We start from the raw sequence: 23,383 nt of genomic DNA, 5'->3' as shown, positions 1-23,383 counted from the left end.
GACACGTGGCATGTCTTCACCCATGAATATCCTCCTTCTGGGAGTTGATTAACATTTCTTCTTTTTTGTGATATTGAATAGGTTTTTTGGTTGCATTCAAGGTATAAATACAAAATTAAACTAAAGTTATTGTTCCTTATTTTTCATCTATTTAAATGAGACATTAGTGGATTTTTTTTAGTAATTCTATTATTTCCTTTGCAGTGGTGATACAGAGAAACTAATGTGCATTGCATTCAGTAAAAGTATTGAATCTTTAATTGAAAAGCATATTATCTTTTGACAGGTGATTATATTGCTATTGGAGTTGACTGCGAGAGTTTGGCTGCACAAATTGAAGATTATATCCTTCTTAAAATGAAATATATCTGCTGAAATTTAAATGTGCCAAATTCACTGTGAGCATAGACTGAGGTACATTCATCCTCTTCTGTTTTGTTATTTTGTCATCCTGGACAAATGTCTGTTAAGCTACAATATGAAGGTTCTATTAGAGCTGGGCAGTATGACCAAAATTCTATATCACGGTATTTTTCTAAATTATCCTGGTTTCACGGTATTCAACAGTATTTTTTCCCATGCATGAGTGGATGTTAACCACATTTTCCACTGCAATTACTGCAGTAGACTGGCTAAGAATAACCTGTTTTACTGTCATGAACATTGTACAAAAAACATTTTAATGTGCACACAAGTATTAATACAGGTTTGCATGGCCCCATAAAGTGATAGTTTTCCAGGGGTGGCACTAATCAAGAGAAGGAATCATATTGAATGACAGATGCAGTCAACATATAGAACCTTTTTATTGAACAAACTTGGCAAACAACCTAAACTATAATTTTGACAACATATTTTAAACCATCCAAAGAGGCATTTAGACTATTTAGAATATCCAGAGGTGCTTGTCAAAAGTTGTATTACACTAAACATGTCTTGGAAAAGGAATAAATAGTAAATATTTTTTGTAAACCAACTACATTTTCTGTTAATGTTAATCTCTGTTCACTGACACGTTAAAGTGACTTTTTAAACAACTTTACCATCATTAAACTGCAGAATATTTAAACTAATAAATAATAACAATAAAATAAATGATAGTATTATTACTGGAAGTTGCACTATTACTTCAAGACTTCAAGCCCGGGTGCATTACACAGCATTCACCAAATAAAAATAAAAAAAAAAATAAAACAAGTGCAACTTGTTGATGACATCTTTACCAACTGAACCATCATTTAGGCAAATTGCATTAATATGGACCTTGCTTCAAGCTACGCTATATACATAAATAATAAAACTGCAGCTTGCATTTCTAATGCTATTTGTGGTATAGACCTATGGAATCGTATTAGGGAAACGGTGAAGAAAAAAAATACAGACATAGGGAAGATAAAAAACAAACTATACGTTGAGAACAAAGTCAACATGTTGACTTTATTCTCGACATTTACACTTTAATTTTGACACTTACGTCGAGATTAAAGTTGACATTTCCACTTTATTCTCGCTATTTATATCGAAATTAAAGTTGACATTTCAACTTTATTCTTATAGTTTATTTTATAATTTAAGTAGAATGTTGTAAACTAAACTTCATCCTAAAATCAATGTTTGATTTACTAGATTTTCTCAAACCCCATCATAAGCTAATGTAGCATATCAAATGCTTTGTATTAAGTGTTCCCCGACCCAGTTGTTATTCACTACGCTTCTTAAACTGACTTCCTCCACACTAAGAGGAGGCACCAACAGCGATCACTGCACAGAATCCATTCACTTCATGATATTCCTGCTCTCTGTAAATTTTGAATGCTAAGATATATACTTGATATCATTTTCATGATGAAATGTATTAAAGCATGTATTAAACATACACAGTAGTGAGGCGGTAGTGCTGCTCCCTCGCAGTAAGGTGTCCCCAGGTGTATATTCAGTGTAGAGAACTTTATGGCAGGTGTGACGAGGCTCCAAAAAACTGGATGTGTGAATGGGTATTGCGCAAGGTTTATTTAAATATTGTGTAAATGTTGGGTTTGTGATGTGGTGGTCAGAGACGCGAACACAGAATTTAATGGATGTTCTTCTGAGCGGGCTTTCCTTATGCATGCGTGGTGTCTGTCTGACATACCAAACTCTCAGCTCCTATCCTTCCTTTTTCTTTCTCCATCTAAACAGTCAACACACAATAAACGTCTTTGTGAAATTAAAACTAGCTATAAACTTAGCCCACGGAGTGTTCAGAACTTAAAAAAAAATCTTCGTTATACATGTTTAATTATGCCATCCATTCAGGGTTGCTTCCATCCCAGCAAGCATCGTGTGCGAGGCAGGAACAAATCCTGAGCAGGGCGCCAGCTCATCGCAGGGTGAATATGAGCAAAACATACACTAGCAGGGTCAATATAGCATAACAAAACCCCACATACATGACTTTGAAAGGAAACTGAAGCACGCAGAGTAAACCCACCAGAAAAACATGCTAATTCAAGGCAGGGTACACCCGAGACCCCCTTGTAGCGAGGCAGTAGTGCAACCTCCACGCTGCCGTGCCCCCACATGATTAATACATGCTTTAATGCATTTCATCATGAAAACTATATCAAGTATTTATCTTAGCATTCTTAATGTTCAGGGAGCAGGAATATCATGAAGTGAATGTATTCTGTGCGGCGATCGCTGCCAGCGCCTCCTTAGTACAAGAGGAAGTCAGTTTAAGAAGCACGTACCGATTTAACATGGCTCAGGGAACACTTAACACAAAGCATTTAATGTGCTACGTAACTTAAGTTTGAGAAAATCTAGTAAATTAAACATACATTTTACGATGAAGTTTAGTTTATGATGTTCGACTTTAATCTTGACATAAACGGCAAGAATGAAGTAGAAATGTCGAGAACAAAGTCAACATGTCGACTTTATTCTCGTCATAAGCGTCAAGATCAAAGTGGAAATGTCAAGAATAAAGTCAACTGTCGTCACACTATTACACAGTACCCTGGTACATTACACTGTATTGAAAAAAAATAAAACAAGTACGTACAACTTGGCTTGCAGTATTATCCAGTAGTATAGAAACAGTATTCACACATTTGAACATAATGGTCCACATTCGACCTTTTAAAACCAAAGTATCTCCAGGCAATGGACGTGACTCCTTTTTTTTGGCAAAAGTTCTTCTGTGTCATCATGTTCAACTTCGTCAGCTACAACTTCAGGTTCGGAATATTCTCTGTCCATTTTCATCCCGCAACCTCATTTACTTCGTTGCATGCCTATTTAGCAGTGTAGCAGTGAAAAAGAGCCCCCACGCAACACCTCCACTAATGCATGCACTCCGTTGTATGTGATTAACGGTGTAGCAGTGAAAAAGGTCCCCCCCCGAACAATGTCCCGCTGCGCCACGTACCAAAAATCGTTTAGGCAATCTAAACTAGTGTTGTGGTATAACAGAAATCCATATCATAAAAAAAATTAAAAACAGATTTCGGTATGAACCAGTATACTGCACAGCACTAGGTTCTATATAAGGACATAAAAAATTTGATAAATAAGAGGAGTTAATTTAGTCCATAAGATAAGCTGTCCCAGTATCTCATTCGTCTTCTTAAAGGTTGTCTTGAGTTTCTGCTGCAGCTATATGTCTTGATAGTTGTTCCAGATTACCACAACTCTCTGAGAGACATGCTTCCAGGCTTTGGTCCTAAATGTAATTCCTCTTAATTTCCATGGGTGTCCTCAAGTAAGTGATTTGTTGTTAATTTGAAAGAATTTGACTGGATCTGTTTTATCAATGGATTTGGTCCCCATACAGTCTCCTTTTCTCAAGACTAAATATGTTTAATTCTGTGAGTCTGTCGTTGTAGGACTTGTTAAATCCTAGGATGCACCTGGCTGCTCTCCTCTACACAGCTTCACATGCTACTATGTCTTACTTGTCGTATGGTGACCAGAACTTCACACAATACTCCATTGGTGGTCTCACTATTGCATTATAAATATTTTATTGTTTATTATGGAATATTTATATTATATATAAATTATAAAAAAAAATCTACTTCTCTGTCTTTCCCTGTTTTCAAAATTCACTGATCTGGAGAATAGAAAGCTGGAGTCTATTCCAGCAAGCATCGGGCAGAAACAATCCCATGTCATGGTACCAGCCATTCACACACAGAGTGAGTGCACACATGCACACATACCAGGGACAAATGTAGTATTACGTATCCACTTAAACCAAATGTCTTTGAGAATCCTTATTTTGAAGTCCTGATGGTTGTCCCACTGTGTGCTCATAGGCTTTTGGCCTTGGTTTTGGTCTCAGCTCATAAACTACTGGATGTCTTTTTGTGTGATCTCAGTGGAATTTTGATAGACCCTCATCTTTGCTTGTATTACAGCCAGAAAGCCTGCATTCTGTTGTTGTTCTGTTGTAGTTGCCTCAGTTTTGTATCAGTTTCTCTACACTGTTCATATCCTATTGAACTCTCCATTTCTCAGTAACTTAGAGATAAGATACATTATCTGAAATTGGAAAAAATGTTTGTTCATTGAAGATATTTTCTGTTGCTCTACTAAAAATATGATAGCATTTCTTGGATATAGCTCATCTTTTTCAAACACAAGGTAATATCTTAGACTTTTATTTTGTAATTACTGATTCCTAAAAATTGCATTTGTAGAAGAAGGGAATGGGAAGTAAGGATTAAATTGTGTAATATGATTTATTGTTCTGCTTTTTTAAACTTGCAGATTATGAAGTAAATGTAATATCTTATAACATTCAAGGACAGTTCAGTAAGGGCAGAAATATATTAGAACCATAGGAAAATTGGTAGCACCTTTTAGGCTGTAAAATTCTGCTTATGAAACAAAATGCGTCAAAATATAATAAAAGCACTTATGCGGGCTTTCGTAGCATCCCTAGAGAAGAAAAAACTTGGTCTGGTATTTGCTACCTACAACAATAGAAAACATTCCTGAAAAGGTTTGGTAAATACAACAAGACTGGATTGCACACACCCTAATGAGTTCTATGAAAGGGATCCAGGATCATTTGATTAATGTGCAAAATCTATTTAGAATAAGTTGTGGCTTACAGAAAGCAAATATCATTTTGGCAAGCAGGTAGAAATTAAAACATTCCCAATAAAGATGGAACAAATATCAATCAATGAAACATGAACAAGACCAGGGGACTTCTTAGGAGAAATACATGGAAATGGAAAGTAAGTTTAAAAACTCCCCAGCTTTTGTATACCTCTACAGGAGGTATTTCCTCATGCATGGATCACTGTGTAAAAATGAACAGAATGTATTATTCCAGGAGTGTAGTGAATTACTCAAGCCAGTTTTTGAACTGCATAACAGCAAAACTGCCTCAGATTTGCTTAGACAAATAATCATAAGCACTGTTTGCTTTCTTTAAATGTTCTCAAACTGATAGTACATGATAAAAATATTAACAGATCTGCATATGATGTCATCAATGTTAATTCAGTCTTTATGAAACCTTTCACGCAAAAGTGGTACATCATGAAATTGAAAATTTAAAAAAATAAGAATCATGCTTATCAAGCCAGTAGCAGAGCTCGACATCAAAAATCACTATCACATTATTAATGAAGTATCTATCTATCTATCTATCTGAACTATTTTTTTTACTTTTGTAGTGTCTGACATAATTCACATTTTTATAAAAACTTGCACTATTTAGCAATACAGAAAGAAGAAAACATCCACTGTGTTTGAATTGTTCTCACGTGTATATAAATATTCAAAAAGTACACTTGAAAGAAAAAATGTTTAAGGCAAATCAAGAACGTCAAGACATTTTGGGCAACACCTGCAAAATAGGCTCGCCTACGGAATGTCTTAGTAACTGCTAAGTGAACACAGACTGCATGCAGTATAGTACCACTTCACAGAAGGAGCCCTGTCTTTTTTATCTATTGTCCATATTTCTAAATAATAGTTTAGTATACTGTAAAAGTGTTAATAGTAGTATGCTATAAAGTGTCGTAAAGGTCATGCCATTATGATCAGTAAAACATGTTTACTTGGAAGAACCCAGCATTACTGTCCCACTGTGCTGAGCCTCACTTAATTTGATTTTGCACAACAAGCAATGACAAAGTGATAGAATTATATGTAGAGGGTAGAAAGGAAAATTATTTTGCAGATAAGAAAATAAACATGTGTGCATTCCATATCTTTAAATATCAGAGAAATATTAGGTGCAACTAATACAAGGTTCCTCCAAGTCAAAATAAATTTATTTACTGGTAAGTTAACACACCTTTTTTAACACAAAGACTTACTAGAAGATGTGATGGTTATTCCATAAGATAAACCTCTAGTTCTTTATTGGTTACTAAATAATGATTTTATTTTTTTACATTTAAGGTTTTAATAATGCCCCTTCTTATAACAAAATGATGTTGTTTTACCCTTTTAATATACAGTAGTTAGAAAAGTGATGTGATTACATTTCTCTCTTTCAAACAATAAGGCTAAAATAAGTAATATTTTAAGTTTGATCAACATATGTTTAGCTGTGCTTGAATAAGCTATGTATTATTATAAGTAATGGTGAGAATTTTTAGATTTCTTCTTAAATGTAAGAGTTGTGGAAGCTTTTTACTGCTACTCAAAACAATTTTTTATTGCATAATTTTGCAAAAGTAATTTATTATTTCTCAAACGATGTGAGTTTATTTACAATAATAACTGTATTTTTTGAAGATGTTGCCTGTTATTGCTGATATTATTGTGTACACAATGAAGTTTAGTTTTTCATGTGCTGTGAAATAAATAACCTCCATCCCATTTTCCCATCCCATGAAATGTAAGGTATGGACACTAGTCATTGTGATGCCAGATCACAGTGTTTCAAAATATATATAGCAAATACTGTAATTGGATTAAAATAAATAGGCACTTGTAGGTTTCTAGATTGCATAAAGCACTCCCTTTTCCTTTGTAGATTGCGCGAAGCACACCCTTTTCCTTTGTATTTGATTGAGCCATGTACAGGACTGTCATAATGTCCATCATGGTTGATTCTTGCCTTACACCCAGTGCTGCTGCAATAATCACTTACTCCATGTGATCTTAAACTGGGTGGATGAAATTTACCAAACAGCATATGCAGGATTAAATTTATGCCTATAAAGTCTGTTCACTTCTTGTCTCTTGACAACTAACTGTCACTAGATGACCGGAAAATGGCTGCAGCAGGCAGTACTTTAGAGAATTCTTTTGCAAAACAACACAGCCATTTTTTATTGATAAGAATAAGCTTCTGTAAAGTACTGCACTGTTTATTTAAACATAATTCCTTCTTTCAAAAGGAAAGGAAAGGAAAGTGAGGATTTTTTTTAATTGTGATAGCACCATTTTTTAACTTTGACTTTTTTATTCTGTTGAATCCTGGGTGAAAGAAATGTTTTAAAAGAAAAATCTCTGATGGTTGCTTTCCTTGAATTTCATTGTACATATATATAAGGAATTTAAATGCACAGATATGAAGTACAAAACACGACTAAGAAGCAGAATCTCCAACTTAAAAGATCAGAAGAATCCAGAGTTAAGGAAGAATGTGCTATGTGGGAACATTTCAGCAGAGCGTATTGCCTCAATGACTGCTGAGGTAAACTTGTGTTTCTACTTCTTCTGGACCTTTGTTATATGGAAGAACTAATTTAGCACCAATTTTTAGAATTATACATCTTAAATACAAGAAAATGTGTTGTTATCTTGTTATTATTCCACTTCAGTTTTTACTTTCTCGTATAGGGAAGGTATTGTAATTGTCCAAAAATTCGATTTTGATGAATCTCAAAGTTTTAGATCTTTCTGAGTCAGAAAATACCATTTTTGGAATTATGTCTGTGTGTCTGTCGTCTGTCTGTGTATGTGTATGTAAACATGATAACTTGAGAACGCTTTCACTTAGGTCAACCAAATTTTATATACAAGTATTAGGTACAAAACGTAGATTTCTATCAACTTTTCAGCTGTTTCCGCTAACCGGAAGTGGTACTTTTTCATTCATGCAGCTGCAGTCTCTCTGATTTATTCAACTTTACTTTTATAATAATTGTTCAATATATTATTGATTTGATTTGTTGGTGGTGGTTCTTTAATGTACATAATATGAAAATCATTGTCTTGCGGTTTACTCCTCAGATATCCTCCCCATATCTGAGTGTATAAGAAAGTCTATGGGAAACTACTTCCGATTTTTTTAAAGCAATAAGTGAAGTCATCTTTTATGCTGTAGAATTCTGATACCCCGGAACAAGTAGGATGCAAGTGGCCCCTAACTACAGGATATGCTTAAAAATTGAAAAACCTCATTAGCTGATTTTATACAGTATTTCTGTTCACACAACAGTCATTTGTGTATTAGAATGTGTAAAAGCTCTTAAAAGCTTTTATTCTTTCCAGAGCAATGGTATTGTTAACCGATGACTGGACCAAACACATCACAGTGTTTAGCCCAGTCATCTGAACAAGTCTGAAGTCTCCCTCAAACAATATAATTCCAACTTCAGTTTTTTTCCTCACAAACAGTTAAAGAAGAATGGACAGCCTCGTGTTCATCCATCTACCCACTGACATGTTTCAAACAACTGGTGAGAGGATTCAGTCACCAAAAAGCACCTTCCGGGCAAACTCAGATTTGCACAACAAGTAGTATGTTTTTTGAGTATAAGTAATTGTTGGACCATTAACACCTTATATGACTGTGGGGTTGGCCTTCTTTCATCTGCTTGTTCTTACCAGTATCATTGAAAAAGCACTGCTGGGCTATCAGAATTTTACTGTAGTTGCTGTAAATTACTTGTATAAGAATGATCATAAATTGAAAATTCAATTTTCAAACCATTCTTTGTTGTAAACAGTTTGCATTTGATATTTTTTTTAAAGAAAACTTTAGAGGGCAACTTTTCAACTTAATTTGTTTATAGTTCATACTGGATCTGCTTTTTTGGCTTCAAGTGTTACTGAGCACCTGCACTCAAGTCTCGCATTTTATTTGAAAGGTTAACAGCCTTGCTTATCAAATGATTCAGACAAGTTTAGGGAAAATATGCGTTTGAGATGAGTGGTTAATCTTTCCCTGAGCTTTTTTAGTTTGACCAAAACCTGATGTTTCGGCTCAATTTTCTTTTCACAGAGCATACATGTTTGAACATAAAAGGCAGCAGCAGGTGAATTAATTTGCTTTAAACAGCCAAGTTTAAATTATTTCTAGTTCTGATATGTTCTGTCATTACATGGACTTTTAGGGACAGGTCCCTGTTTGCCCAGTTTCTAATTTGATTACGTCCTTGGCTGCTATTGCTTTTAGTTAAGTTGAATTTAATGGTAGTAAGAGAATATACTTCTCTGGTTAAACAAGTACAGTAGAACCTCGGTTCACAAACATCTCGGTGCACGTACAAATCGGTTTATGACCAAAAAGTTCGCCAAACTTTTGCCTTGGTTCATGACCACACACTCGGTATACAAACAAGCCAGTTTCCCTTTCGGTTTGTACATGTTCAGTCTCTCCCTGTGCATTTCCTGTGCAGCGAGCGAGAGAGAGAGCGCGACACACACACAGGCAGCGCGAGAGAGATCTGGACGCATTAAGTTGGAAGGCAGTTAAAGAATGCACTGGGCATTTTGTTTTTACTTCAGTTTCCAGCGATCCGTTCGTAGCGTGCATTGTTGCAATGTTATTTTTCTTAGTGGTTTATTAAATTATGGATTTTTTCAAATGTTAATTTTTAATGTTTAGTTGGTAGCGCTATAGCGCAAACTATTGCAGTGTTAGTTTTTTCTGTTCCAGGTTTTCTCCGTGTTATTCAATGTTTTTACATTTAGTTTACTATTACGCTGTGCATTCTATGGTTTAATTAACTATATTTGTGCGTAAAAACTTTTAAAAAATATATATTTACATACAGTTCGTATGGTCTGGAGCGGATTAATTGTATTTACATACAATCCTATGGGGGAAATTGCTTTGGTTCACAACCAAATTGGTTAACAACCAGAGTTTTGGAACGAATTATGGTCGTGAATCGAGGTTCCACTGTACTGTAGTTCAGAAGTTTGTAGTGGTTCCTCCTGATATAATATATATGCCAATTTCCTGAGTCTTTTAAAAACTGTTTGGCTTGGTGTCTGGTATCTGTTAAACTTTTAAATAATTTGATTTTCACGTTTCAGCCTGGTGTATCCTGGGTTTCATTTGAGCTTTTGACCTGTGAATATTATCTTGAATATCTCTTGTTTAGTCGTATTACTTTTTATAGTGTGGTCAAAAATTGTGTAATGACAAGCTTTCTGTTGCTGTCATTATCTTCCTTCGCATTATGTTTACTCCCGGAAAAACAAGCCAAAAGCATAAATTGTTTTCAACAACAAAAAAATTATATGTTAAAAAGAAACATGTGAATACCAAAATGTCAACATAATCACATTAGGAAAGGCATGTCTAGTGTCCACTGCTGTACTGATACAGATTCAGTGTGTGTGCTTTGTGTGATATATTTTGAAACAAGCACCCATGTACATAGGCACTATTGGAGCAGGTGTAGAGATTTTTTTTTTGGTAATATTCCAGATGGACCAGGAACTTGAATCATTATTGGCTTCATCATAGTCATTGTTAATTAGTGAAATGCAGGTATTTCATAATGAGTGAAAAACAACACTCATTCATAACTTCACCAAAAAGCGGTGTCTGCAGCAGCCATTTTATGGATCAGTACCATCTCTGGGCTGGTTTACCCTCTATGTTCTGTAGTTTCAGGAGACTGAAGAATACCCACGTCATCTGTAGCAAAAAGTTGCCAGTGACTGTTACAAGCAAATGGTTTGCTGTGACTTTTTTGACACTGCTCCACATAGAGATTTGTTTCCAAAACTCTTTTTTCCACCTATCATTGACAAATCATAAATAGTCCTAATAATCATGATCAACAGACATGAGTAAAGTGGGGTTACCCTTTAATGGGCAGCAAGGACATGTAGGGTGTCAGCAGTAGTATAAAGGAAACACCAACCACGAACATCTATACTAATAAAAGGCAAATCCCTCACTCACTCACTCACTCACTGACTCACTCACTCACTGACTCATCACTAATTCTCCAACTTCCCGTGTGGGTGGAAGGCTGAAATTTGGCAGGTTCATTCCTTACAGCTTCCTTACAAAAGTTGGGCAGGTTTTATATCGAAATTCTACGCGTAATGGTCATAACTGGAAGCTGTTTTTCTCCGTTTACTGTAATGGAGATGAGCTTGAACGCCGGGGGGAGTTTAGTGTGACATCATCACGCCTCCGTAATCACGCAGTACATAGAAAACCAGGAAGACCTCCAAAAAGCGCTGAAGAAAACATGCATTATATAATTTAGAAGGCAGCGAAACAATAAGAAGCGAGCGAGTGACATATACAACCATATTTATGAGTTCTGCTACTTCGGAAACAAAGCACGATGTAAACCTACACTTTAAATTAAGTTCATAGACAGGCTGCCGCTGGCGTTTGTAATTTAGTGCCTGCCCATATAAGGCCGTCCGTCAGCGGCAATCAATAGCAAACTCCACTAAATATTCACGGGTTAAGGACTGTGCTTATGCAGAGGAAGATGAGATGGTCAAAGTGGTGTTTGGTACAAACTCAGCGAAACTGCGAGAGAAAGTTTTAAGTGCCAGGACTAAGGTAACATTAAATACAGCCATGGACATAGCACGAGATGGCACCAGCACAGCTGGGAAACCGATGCATGTACACAAGCGGCTCCGTGAACTGGCGCAGTGCACAGATAAAAGCAACAGTTCCAAAGCTGAACAAAACCGAATTACACAATTGAAAAGGCAGCAAAAATATGAAGCGTCTGATACATACAAGCATATTCATAAATCCAGCTACTGCGGAAACAAAGCACACGGTGGAAAAAGTCAATGTCCGCTAAAGGAAGACAGTGTAAAAAACCGTGCATGCAGTGTGTCAGGTCTCAGATAAAGAAGAAGGCGAGCTGTTTATTGATGCAGTAAGAAGCGAATCGATGAATGAAACCTGTCATCTTTACAGCGATTGACAAACACGGAATGTAACTTGAACACAACACATCCTACAAATACGAACCTGATTGAAAGAAATAATGATAATCAAATCCTTGATGACAGCAACACTCAGTAACACTCACAAAACAAATACTGTATATTGACAGTCATGTTACGTTATTTTAAAATGTTCCCTTTTCTTTTTTTACACTACTTATTATACGTATATATATGTATATATATATCCCGATCTACATACTCGAATAATGGATACTTTATTAGCCATCAATGATTGTTTTGGTAAAGCCATACTCAGTGTATTCATTAGATGAGCGGTAAAAAGTAAGAGCGAGGGAGGATGACTTATTGAGGCATGCAGGCTGTAGTCGCGTCAACTCTATCTGAATTGCGATCACATTTGAAAAAATATATCTTTTCAAGTTCTATTTAGTCCATATGTGTCAAACTCAAGGGCGGGCCACATCCGGCAGTGTAATTATATCCGGCCCGAGATCATTTTATATACTGTATTATTGTTATTAATGGCCGGGTATATGAAGCGCTGGTAACACAATAAACTACAGATCCCATAATGCAGCGCTTCAGCTGCCTTGCCGAACACTTACGCGTTAATCAAGTCTAGCTTATGATGCTGCAAGTTATTGCGAAGCTAGCTCACACGATGCTGAAGAGAAAAGTTGATTCTGAAAATAGAGCCTTTAAAACCGATGGGAGGCTGAGTATATGTTTACTGAACCCGTGTGTCTCATTTGTGGAGCTAATGTGGCTGTAATTACAGAATTTAATCTAAGGCGGCACTATGAGACAAAACATCAGGGTAACCTGAATGCAATGCAGAAGATACAGAAAGCAGAAGAATTAAATAAGAATCTGACACTTCAGCGGACGTTTTTACCGTGCACAATCACAAAGTGATTTCAAGTGAAGCTGCTTTTATGGGAGACACAAATGCACCAGTGCAATTGCCCCACTTTCCCTGTTGCCAAGTAATGTTAAACCAAGTCGTCACTACGGTGTTCCCAAATCGCACTTTGCTGATAAACTGGCGCACTGAGTTTGCACGGCGCTTTGGTGACTTTGAAGAACAAAAAGTCCGTCTACATGCGGCTCGAACCTTGTGCATGTTTGGTAGCACATATCTGTGTGAGAAGCTCTTCTCAGTGATAAAGACTAACAAAACAGCACACAGGAGTCGCCTCACTGATGAGCACCTGCAATCCATCCTGAGAATCTCCACAACACAGAACCTCACACCAAACATAAACGAACTTGTTGCCAAAAAAGATGCCAGGCGTCCAGCTCTAAAATGACATATGAGCAAAGACAACTGAATGATTTGATTTGTTATTGCTGAAAGGAACACATTTTATTTATATTTCCAGGTTTTGTTATGCAGCATGTTCATATTTGAATTTGTATAATTTTGACAGGATATATTTTTATGGAGAGCAAAATCTTTTGGGATATTTAAAATCTAAGTTTATTTTTTATATAAAATTACATAAGAGTAAAGAAATGTGAATGTTTGTTCTTTTAACGTTTACTTTATTTCTAACTTGTATAATTTAGACAGGATATATTTTTATGGAGAGCAAAATATTATAAGTTGTTTAAGGTTTGAGTTGATTTATTCAGAATAATATTCCTGTCTGTTTTACCATTCCTACCAAAGATATTTCTGTCGACTAAATAAAAATTCCTTCTATTTAAAATTTAAATAGAACTTGAACAAATCGATAGTTCATAATATCCACGCAGACTTGCACGTAAGAGTGGGAGTTATCCGTTTTAACAAGCAGCGTATTGCACTGATACGAAATAGCTGTGTGTGTATATATGTAGATATGTATGTATATATATGTTTATATATGTATGTGTGTATGTATATGTATGTGTATATATGTAGATATATATATGTATGTGTGTGTGTATATGTATAGATATGTATATATATGTTTATGTGTGTGTGTGTAAATATATATATATATATATATATATATATATATAACAGCAACAATCATCACTCACAGCAGTGACAAAACAATTACATTGACAATCATGTTACGTTATTTTCAAAATGTTTCCTTTTCTTTTTCATTGCTTCTTTAACACACTACTTCTCCGCTGTGAAGCGCGGGTATTTTGCTATCACTGATACTTGACAGGATGGAATCTACCAAACAGGTGACAGTTTTATTGTCTGTGTCAGTGTCTGATGACCAATTCACATCGTCATCAGTATTGCTTAGGGGAGCAAGAGTTCAATTTCATTTTGTTTTAAAACTGGCTTTAAGGCTTTTCGTTTACCATTGTGTTTTTGTTTGAAGGCTCAGTTCCAATCATGAATATTGATGAGTTACCATTGAGTTACCATAAAGTGTAGAAATACTTGTCTTTTTTTTTTTTTTTTTGCATCATAATGGTACTTCATCCACTAGATGGCAGCAGAATTCTATCCTGAGAGTTATTCAGGCTTAACACAGTAACGCAGATCATTGTATGTCCCTTCATCTGACTTGGGTTTAATTGCATTTACATAGTATTCTGAGACTGAGTCATGCCCTGGGTTAATGCTAAGGAGATCAAATTACACTGTGCACATTTTCTAATTTGACATTTTAACTAAATACATCTATAACGATCAGCCTCAACATTAACACCACTGACAGGTGAAGTAAATAACATTGATTATCTTGTTACAGTGGTACAGGTGGAGGGGTGGGATATATTAGGCAGCATGTGAACAGTCAGTTCATGAAGGTAATGTATTGGAAATAGGAAAAATGGGCAAGCATAAGGACTGAGCGACTTTGATAAGGACCCGAATTTGATGGCTAGATGACTGTGTCAGAGCATCTCTAAAACAGCAGGTCCTGTTAGGTGTTCCTGATATTTAGTGGTTGGTACCAAAAAAAAAAAAAGTGGTTCAAGGAAGAATAACCAGTGAATCAGTGACAAGGTCATGAACACTTAAGGCTGACCGAGGCATGTTTGGAGTGAAGGCAAGCCTGTTTGGGCCAATCACACAGAAGAGCTACTGCAGGAGAAATTGCTGAAAAACTTAATACTGGCCATATGGAAAATGTGTCAGAACACACAGTGCATTGTAAATTAAAATTGGGACGATTGTCTGAACTGGACCATGTAGCGATGGAAGAAGGTGGCTTGGTCTGATAAAATCACATTTTCTTTTAGATCCTGTGGACGGCCAGGTGTGTGTGCATCATTTACCTGGAGAAAAGATGGTAGTAGGATGCACTACTCGAAGAAGGCAAAACAAGGGAAGCAGTGTGATGCTCTGGGCAATGTTCTGCTAGTAAACCTAGAGTTCTGACATTCTTGTGAATGCTACTTTGACATGTACCACCTACCTAAAGATTTTTACAGACCATTCACATCCCTTCATGACAACGGTTTTGTATTCCATGAAGGCAGTGGCCTCTTTTAGCAGGGATAATGCCCATGCCACACTGCAAAAATTGTTTAGAAATGGTTTAAAGAACATGGTAAAGAGTTAGTTCTTGACTTGGCCTCTAAATTCTCCAGATCTCAATTTAATCAAGCACCCGTGGGATCAAGTCCCATCCACGGAGGCCCCAGCTTGCTGATGTCTTGGTGCCAGATACACCAGGAGACCTGTAGAGGTTTTGTAGAATCTATGCCTTGATGGATCAGAGCTGTTGGGTGTCATGAGGGGGACCTACACAATATTAAGCAGGTGGTTTTAATGTTGTGGCTGATCAGTGTATATTGCTTTTTGAAATTTAAAAAAGTTAATCATTTTTACTTCTAACATTTTTTTTTCTAAGAGAAGTAAAAATTATTTTAATCTTAGAGTGTTCATTTGTATTAGGCATGGTGTATAAGTGAAATAATAAGACTGCATTTAATTCCGTTTAACTTTTTTTTTCAGATTTTTGTAGTGGTCAGAAAAAATTGTGTATTAAAAATATACATTTTTCTCTTCCTTTCCAATTTTATTGGAATATTCCACCCAAAACATTTTTTTTATCTGTTACTTAAACTGTGCTGTTCGTAATGATAGCTGATCGCAATGTTTATTATACAGCTGACTTCAATACAGGCCAGTGGAGGGCAATTGCTGAAAAACAGCAGCCTATATATAACAGCCATGAAAAAACTCAAGATACTTGTGTCGCATAATAAACATATCAGTTATTCAATCATGCTCACAACATCCAGAGTGCTTGCATTTTTGCTAAAATGTTGTTAAATAAATACCCCTGGAAAGTCAGAGTAGACATGAATGTGAAATGCATTGTAATGGGATTGAGCCTTTGATCTAAAGATAGAACTCTTTGATAAGTGAATGTGGTGGACAAACGAAGATAAAAAAATGTTCTCATATCACTACAAACAACATAGGGTTAAATAACAGATTAAAAATATATATTTGTAGGTTGAGTATTTCTTTCGATTTGTTTTTTCCAGAAGCAAAACACTGACTTCTTTTAACCATTATGACAACCTACTTTTGTGTATTGTTATTATTTTAAATTTAATAAGCTTGTATCATTTCATTACTGGTATTTCAAGTTTTTCATTGGCTAACCAATAGGTAGCCTTTTGTGGTTTGAGGAAATACAGCTTTCTTCATTTTTTTTTTTATGTTTTTTATTAAACATTGCCTTTTGTAAAATAAATAACTTTTTTCTGTTTAAGGAAATGGCAAGTGCAGAGCTGAAAGAAGTTAGGAAAGCACTCACAAAAGAGTCAATTCGTGAGCATCAGTTAGCCAGGACTGGTGGTACACAGACTGACCTTTTTACATGTGGGAAATGCAAGAAGAAGAATTGCACATATACACAGGTATTGTACTGTTTTGTTTGCTTGTGTGCTTCATGATAATTACACTGTCACAGTGAAAGCTTATCCGTTTAGTGATATACAGGGTGGTCCAGATCTAATTATGCAGATCCAGATCGTCTAGATGACTTTGGTTTATGCGGGGACGATTCCAGTTCGACACGAAGCTGATTCTTCATGTCGTCAGTTCACACACTTCACAGTGGTCCAGGATTTTTCGGGTGATTTTCTATGTAAAAAACTTAATAAGTTATAGTGTAATGAAAATTGCATAATTAGATCTGGAGCACCCTACAGTATATGGTAATGATAATATGATTTCTGCACAAGGTCATACCTGATCAATTAGTAAGGGAATAAAATTTAAGAAGTGGCTGACAGTAGATCAACTTTTTGTGTTGGTGTTATCTTTTGACTTATACGTGTATTTATTTTGTTGTCATACTTAGTGTTATATTTTCTTTTGCAGTATTCATAATGCAACAAATTTTTTTTAAACATGCATAATTGAAATATGGCAGTGTTTTTCAACCTTTGCAGCTTTGAGTTTCATTTTTACCTTTTTAAGTTCACTAATGACCCACATATGGCAATCAAAGAGTCTAGAGGGTTGAAGTAGCTACAAGCAGAAGAAACAAGTGCGGTGAGTGATGGGAAAAGTATTACACAGCACTATTTAGTGGATAGAGTGAGAGGGGATGGTTTCAGCACATGTCAGTAGCTGAAACAGCAACGTTTTTCCTCATGTGCTTGTGATACAGCAGTGACCAAATTCTGCTTATGACAGCTACAGCTCTGTGATGTCACATTGGCCTCGTAAAGCATTATGGGGTGCTTCGAAAAAAATGTTTACTAAGCCAGGTGCAGGGCAAATTTCTAGGAAAATATTCGTCAAACAAATATATTCACTGCAAAAAATGCTATGCTGAATTTTACAGATCTACAGTGGTGATATCAACCCCTTTAGGGTTTTTTTTGTTGATGATCAGTATGAAGGTAGAAATAATTCCAACCTGCATGTTATGGAGGTTTACTGGTCAAACTTTAGCTCCCATGTATGGGAACCTGATGACCAATTTAATGTTACAATAGTGTTAAATATTGAGATACAGTAGTGGCCAAAAGTTTTGGCAGTGACACAAATGTTGTGTTTTACAAAATTTGTGGCTTCAGTTTGTGTGGTGACAATTCACATTGTTTTTATATTATTGTGCAGAGTGATCAGATGCACATGAATTCATTGCAAAGAACTTTATTAGCATAAAAAGTTAACTTTATCACAAAAAGCCATTTTTCATTTATTTTGGACTTGGTACAAATTGATCAGCTGTAAGTGTCCAGCAAGCGCCACAACCTGCAGAATCATGTTGCCACCAGTACAGTAGCAGGTGGGTGTGAGTACATCTGCATGCAAAGTGAGGCGAAGACGTTTGGACAACGGCCTTGTGTCATGAAGGGCAGCAAAGAAGCCACTTCTTTCCAAGAAAAACATTAAGGGGAGACTGAAATTCTACAGGAAGTACAAGGACTAAACAGCAGAACACTGGTGCAAAGTTATTTTTTCAGATGAATCCTATTTCCAACTGTTTGGGACACCTGCAAAATCGATTGTCTAGTGAAGGAAAAGGTGAATGCTACCATGAGTCGTGTGTCATGCCAACAGTGAAACATCCTGAGACAATCCATGTGTGGGGTTGCTTCTCATCTGAGATAGTGGGCCCACTCACAGTTTTGCCAAAAACACTGCCTTAAATAAAGAATGGTATCAAAATATCCTCTAAGAGCAACTTCTCCTAACAATCCAGATTCAATTTGATGGTGATCTGTGTATTTTCCAGCATGATGGAGCACCATGTCACAAGGCAAAAGTGATAACGAAGTGGCTTGGAGATCATAACATTGAAAGTTTGGACCCGTGGCCAGGAAACTCCCCAGATCTTAATCCCATTGAGAACCTTTGGTCAATTCTCAAAAAGCAGGTGGACAAGCAGAAGCCCACAAATTGTGATCATCTCCAAGCACTAAAAAGGCAAGAATGGATTGCCATCAGTCAGAATTTGGCCCAGAAGCTGGAGAAGCTGATATCCAGCATGCCAGAGCAAACTGCATAAGCTATGAAGAAGTGTCAACACTATAAATACCAGTATTTACTCTTCACATAAATATAATGTATTTGCCAATAAATGGATTTGAATCTTATGAAATGTTTATAATTATTCTTCAGTATACAATAGAAACATATACAAAAAATCTGAAAATGCTGATGCAGCAAAGTTTGCAAAAACACAACTTTTGTGTCACTGCCAAAACTTTTGGTTTGGCCAGTACTGTATAGTATAAACAGTAGTTCTCATTTAAATTTTATAATCCAGTCATAGCAGGATGGTATGCAAGGAATAGACTTCTTCTGTGGACCAATTGTTACAATATACACACTAGAAGTGGTGCAAGTTGTTATTGTTGTTATTATTATTAGAATTTGTTCAATTAGTAGATGCCTTTATCCAAGGCAACTTAAAACGCAAGTTATAATACATGCAAGAATGGAGGTGCAAACATCAAAGCAATAGAGATCAAGATAAAAAAGCAAGCATAAAGAAGCAGAACTACTGCATAATTATACCTTTAACTGGACTCGAACAAAAATGAGTATCCTAAAATCTTACAAAAGTAGAAAAGCAGATATCCTGTAGAAGAGAAGCTAAACAGATCCAAAATATTTAATGAAAAGTTCTGCTTTCAAAAGATGCCTAAACACAATTAAATTAGGTGCAGTTCAAATAGAGAGACAGAGAAATATTTCACAGCTTTGATGCAAGAACAGAGAAACATTGTGCAGTCTTTGTACGTTTGGCAAGATGATGGATGGCCAACAGACAGGCAGAGGTAGAAATGAGACTTCTTTAAGGGACATAAGTAGAGACCAAAGATAGGATACATTTAGGAGCAGAATCGATCAAAGAACTGTAGGTCAAGAAATTAATTTTGAACTGGACCATTGCAGCAATAGGAAGCCAGTGGAGAGACAAAAGCAGAGGAGTAGTAGGAGTGAAATGAGGATTATATAATGCCAGTTAAGCAGCAGTATTCTGTTGGAGATGGAGAGGTCTGATAGCATCTGAAGGAAGTCCCGCTAGAAGAAATTTGAAACAGTCCAGCTGAGAGAGAACTAGTGCCTGAACAAGGACTTGCGTTGCATTATTAGTGAGGAATGTTCAAATCCTCTGGATTGTATGAAGAAGGAAATGACAGGATTGGGTCATTGAAGTTATATGTTCAATGAATGAAAGAGATGAGTCCAGAGTCGCACCAAGATTCTTAGCTGTGACTGGTGGCAAAAAGGTGACATCTTCAAGGGATATATAAAATCAAAAAAAAATAAAATATAGGATGGAGAGAAATTATTTAAGGCTATGTAAACCATTTTGAAGTCAATTCTAAATGGCATAGGTAACTAGTGTAGTGACATCAAAACTGGAGAGATGTTCATGGATTTTCTTTTCCTAGTTAAGATTTTGGCAGCTGCATTCTGCATTAGTTGCAATGTTTTTTTTTCGGTACTCCTGGGAGGAGTGCATTACAGTAATCTAGTCAACTGAAAACAAAAGCGTGGACTAATTTTTCAGCATCTTGCAGAGTTATAAGGAATTTTTGTTATGTGAAAAAATGCTGTTTTAGTAATCTGATAATTATGTGGTCAGTTAATTTAGGTCAGAGTCAATAATTACCCCTAAATTCTTTACCTCTGTCTTGAGTTTTAAGCCTACTGTGTCAAGCTTATTTCTAATGTTCTCATTATATCCATTTTTGCCAGTCACAAGACTTTCTGTTTTCTCCTTATTTAATTTGAGAAAATTACTACTCATCCACTCAAAAACACAAGTAAGACATTGGGTCAGTGAACCAAGAGAGTCAGGGTCATCACGCACTATTGATCAATACAGTTTTGTGTTGTCAGGATAGCTGTGGTAGCTCACGTTATGCCTCAAGATAATCTGACCTAATGGAAGCATGTACATCGAAAAGAGCAATGGACTCAAGATAGATCATTGCGGAACACCATATAAAATATCTTGTGTCTTCAAAGTATAATAACCACAATTAAGAAAGAATTTTCCAACTGTTAAGTAAAACTCAAACCAATTTAAGACACTACCAGAGACGCCCACCCACTGACTAAGGCAATTTCTAAGAATATTGTGATCAATGTTATCAAATGTGGCACTCAGATCTAGGAGGATGAATACAGATAAATGGCCTCTGTCTGCATTTACCAGCAAGTCATTTACTACTTTAATGAGTGCAGTTTCTGTACTGTTTTGTTCAAAAACCTGACTGAAACTTGTCAAGAACAGCATGCTTATCCAAGTGATCATTTAACTGCATAATGACTGCCTTTTTTAGGATTTTACTTAAGAAAGGCAGGTTAGAAATAGGTCCAAGATTTTCAAAAACAGAGGGGTCAAGATTATTTTTCTTGAGCAGGGGTTTAACAGCAGTCTTAAAACAGTCTGGGAAGACTCCCTTATCTAATAATGAAGTTACTGAAGAAGAAATGAAAATCATTAGGAGAGACGTATGTTGGTTTTGGAGCAACAAGAAGGCTTAAGAGAAACATGAAGGTAGAGAAGAGGTGGCAGGCATTTCTTCCAGAAGATGCAGTTAAGTTTTAATGTGAGGATTTATTTGCCGATAGCAGAGATGCAGAGAAGGAAGACTTTTTACACAAGTACTTTAAGCCAAGCACAGATTCCTGCGAGCAGCACAGAGGAAATTATCTGTGTTATTACACTTAATTTGTCATAGCACTGCTCTCTCAAAAGAATTTTATCTCATTGGGAGTGATTGCCATTGTTTAATACACTTTTTGTTTTTTGTAACACCACAGAGTCTTTCAGTGATGGATTAGAGATGTTCAGTAAAAACTCTAGCCAGATGGTCTCTAAAGGTTTTTGAAATGCATCCTGAAATTCCATGCAGTCTAGATTTCTTACAGATGCCGACTTTTTCAAACAACATTTATTTCTAAAGCACCTTTTGAACACAAAAGGTGTAGTTCAGAATGCTTTACAAAAGAAATACAGTCAGAAAAGTTAAACTTGGGGCATAATCTATATTAAGAATTGTCTGGAATAACAGATATGTAGTTAGCTATTGTCAGATGGCAAAGTAAAAGGGGACAATAAAATCTCTAGCTGGCATAAATACTGAAAAAAAATCTCTAGGTGTTCAAAGGCCAAATGACTGCTTATCCTCACCTGCATATAATAACATAATTCTGCTGGTCTCATCACAGGAAGAGCGTCATAATACCTTCTAGCGTCAATTGTTGCTTCAGAATACTTAGGCCATTTTGGAGGCAGTGTAGAGTGTCACCATGAGAAACCAAAAAAAGAAAGCAAAAGATAAACAAAATGATTTATATCTGATGAATTTGAATATGAGTAATAATTACTAACAATAGTATTCTATGAAGACCTTGCATACCTTTAGGATAAATGGCACAACTTTGAATTTTAAATATGTAAAATAAGTTTTAATCAGTAAAATGAAATATATTACAACTTATGAAAAGTCAAATTAAATGTGTGCTTTTAACATTTTTTTGAAATTTCCGACTGTATTAGCTTGATGTATCTTTATTAGTAACACATTCCAGATTTTTCTTTTGAATAAAAGTAAAAAGCTTTCTGACTATGCTTGACTCTAGGAACACTGAGTAAGCCAGAGTGAAAAGATCTAAGATTGTAATTATGAATGTATGTGGACAGGTATTTGGTAATGTAGGGAGGTGAAAAACTGTTCATAGCCTTACAGACACTAAAAAATTTTAAAATCAATCCTAAAAGACTCCATCAGCCAATATAATAATTAATATTATTGAAATTTGCTCAAATTTTCATTTATTAGTTGAGCAGCAAGAATTTTAACCATCTGCAGCCAGTTTGTCTTTTTTGGCTTTCCTGTCAAGAGTACATTACATTATTCAGCGATAAATTAAAGCTTTTCTGCAGATATTTAAGTTCAAATTTGTGCTGTTTCTTAAGTGAAAAATTACATCTTTATAACATAGCTAATTTATAATTCTGAATCTATAATGACAGCTAGACATACTTCTGGTTTAATCTGCAGGGCAAGGCAATCTGATTTTACCCTGATATCCTTGACTTTTATGCTGTTTTTTCTTTGCTTAATTTAAGAAAATTGCTTCTTACCCATTTTGTAATGCTAACAGGACAGTGAATTGGTGGATTAAAAGCCTAGGGGCTATTTGGCATGACTGATATACAAAGCTGCGTTGTGCTGAAAGTTTGTGAACACTTTAGAATTTTCTGTATTTCTGCATAAATATGACCTAAAACATCATCAGATTTTCACTCAAGTCCTAAAAGTCGATAAAGAGAAACCAGTTAAACAAATGAGACAAAAATATTATACTGATTTATTTATTAAGGAAAATGACTGA

The 23,383-nt window shown here is 35.7% G+C and overlaps 1 protein-coding gene across 2 annotated transcripts in view; it reads left to right on the top strand.

Moving 5' to 3' along the window:
• tcea2 (transcription elongation factor A (SII), 2) overlaps window positions 1–23,383 on the top strand; it is a 92,035-nt gene that overhangs the window by 45,477 nt on the left and 23,175 nt on the right. For both annotated transcript variants that reach the window (XR_005630487.1, XM_039735016.1), the window contains exons 6-8: window positions 287–343; window positions 7,497–7,651; window positions 16,774–16,920. Coding sequence is in view for 1 of the 2 variants with exons in the window: in XM_039735016.1 (XP_039590950.1) it covers window positions 287–343; window positions 7,497–7,651; window positions 16,774–16,920 (359 nt within the window). In the remaining variant the exon portion in view is untranslated. The remainder of the gene's footprint in view (window positions 1–286; window positions 344–7,496; window positions 7,652–16,773; window positions 16,921–23,383) is intronic.

The sequence above is a fragment of the Polypterus senegalus genome, chromosome 14 (genome assembly GCF_016835505.1).
Source record: "Polypterus senegalus isolate Bchr_013 chromosome 14, ASM1683550v1, whole genome shotgun sequence".
NCBI lineage: Eukaryota > Metazoa > Chordata > Cladistia > Polypteriformes > Polypteridae > Polypterus > Polypterus senegalus.
The sequence above is the reverse complement of the archived record's forward strand: the minus strand, read 5'-3'. Positions and strand labels throughout refer to the sequence as shown.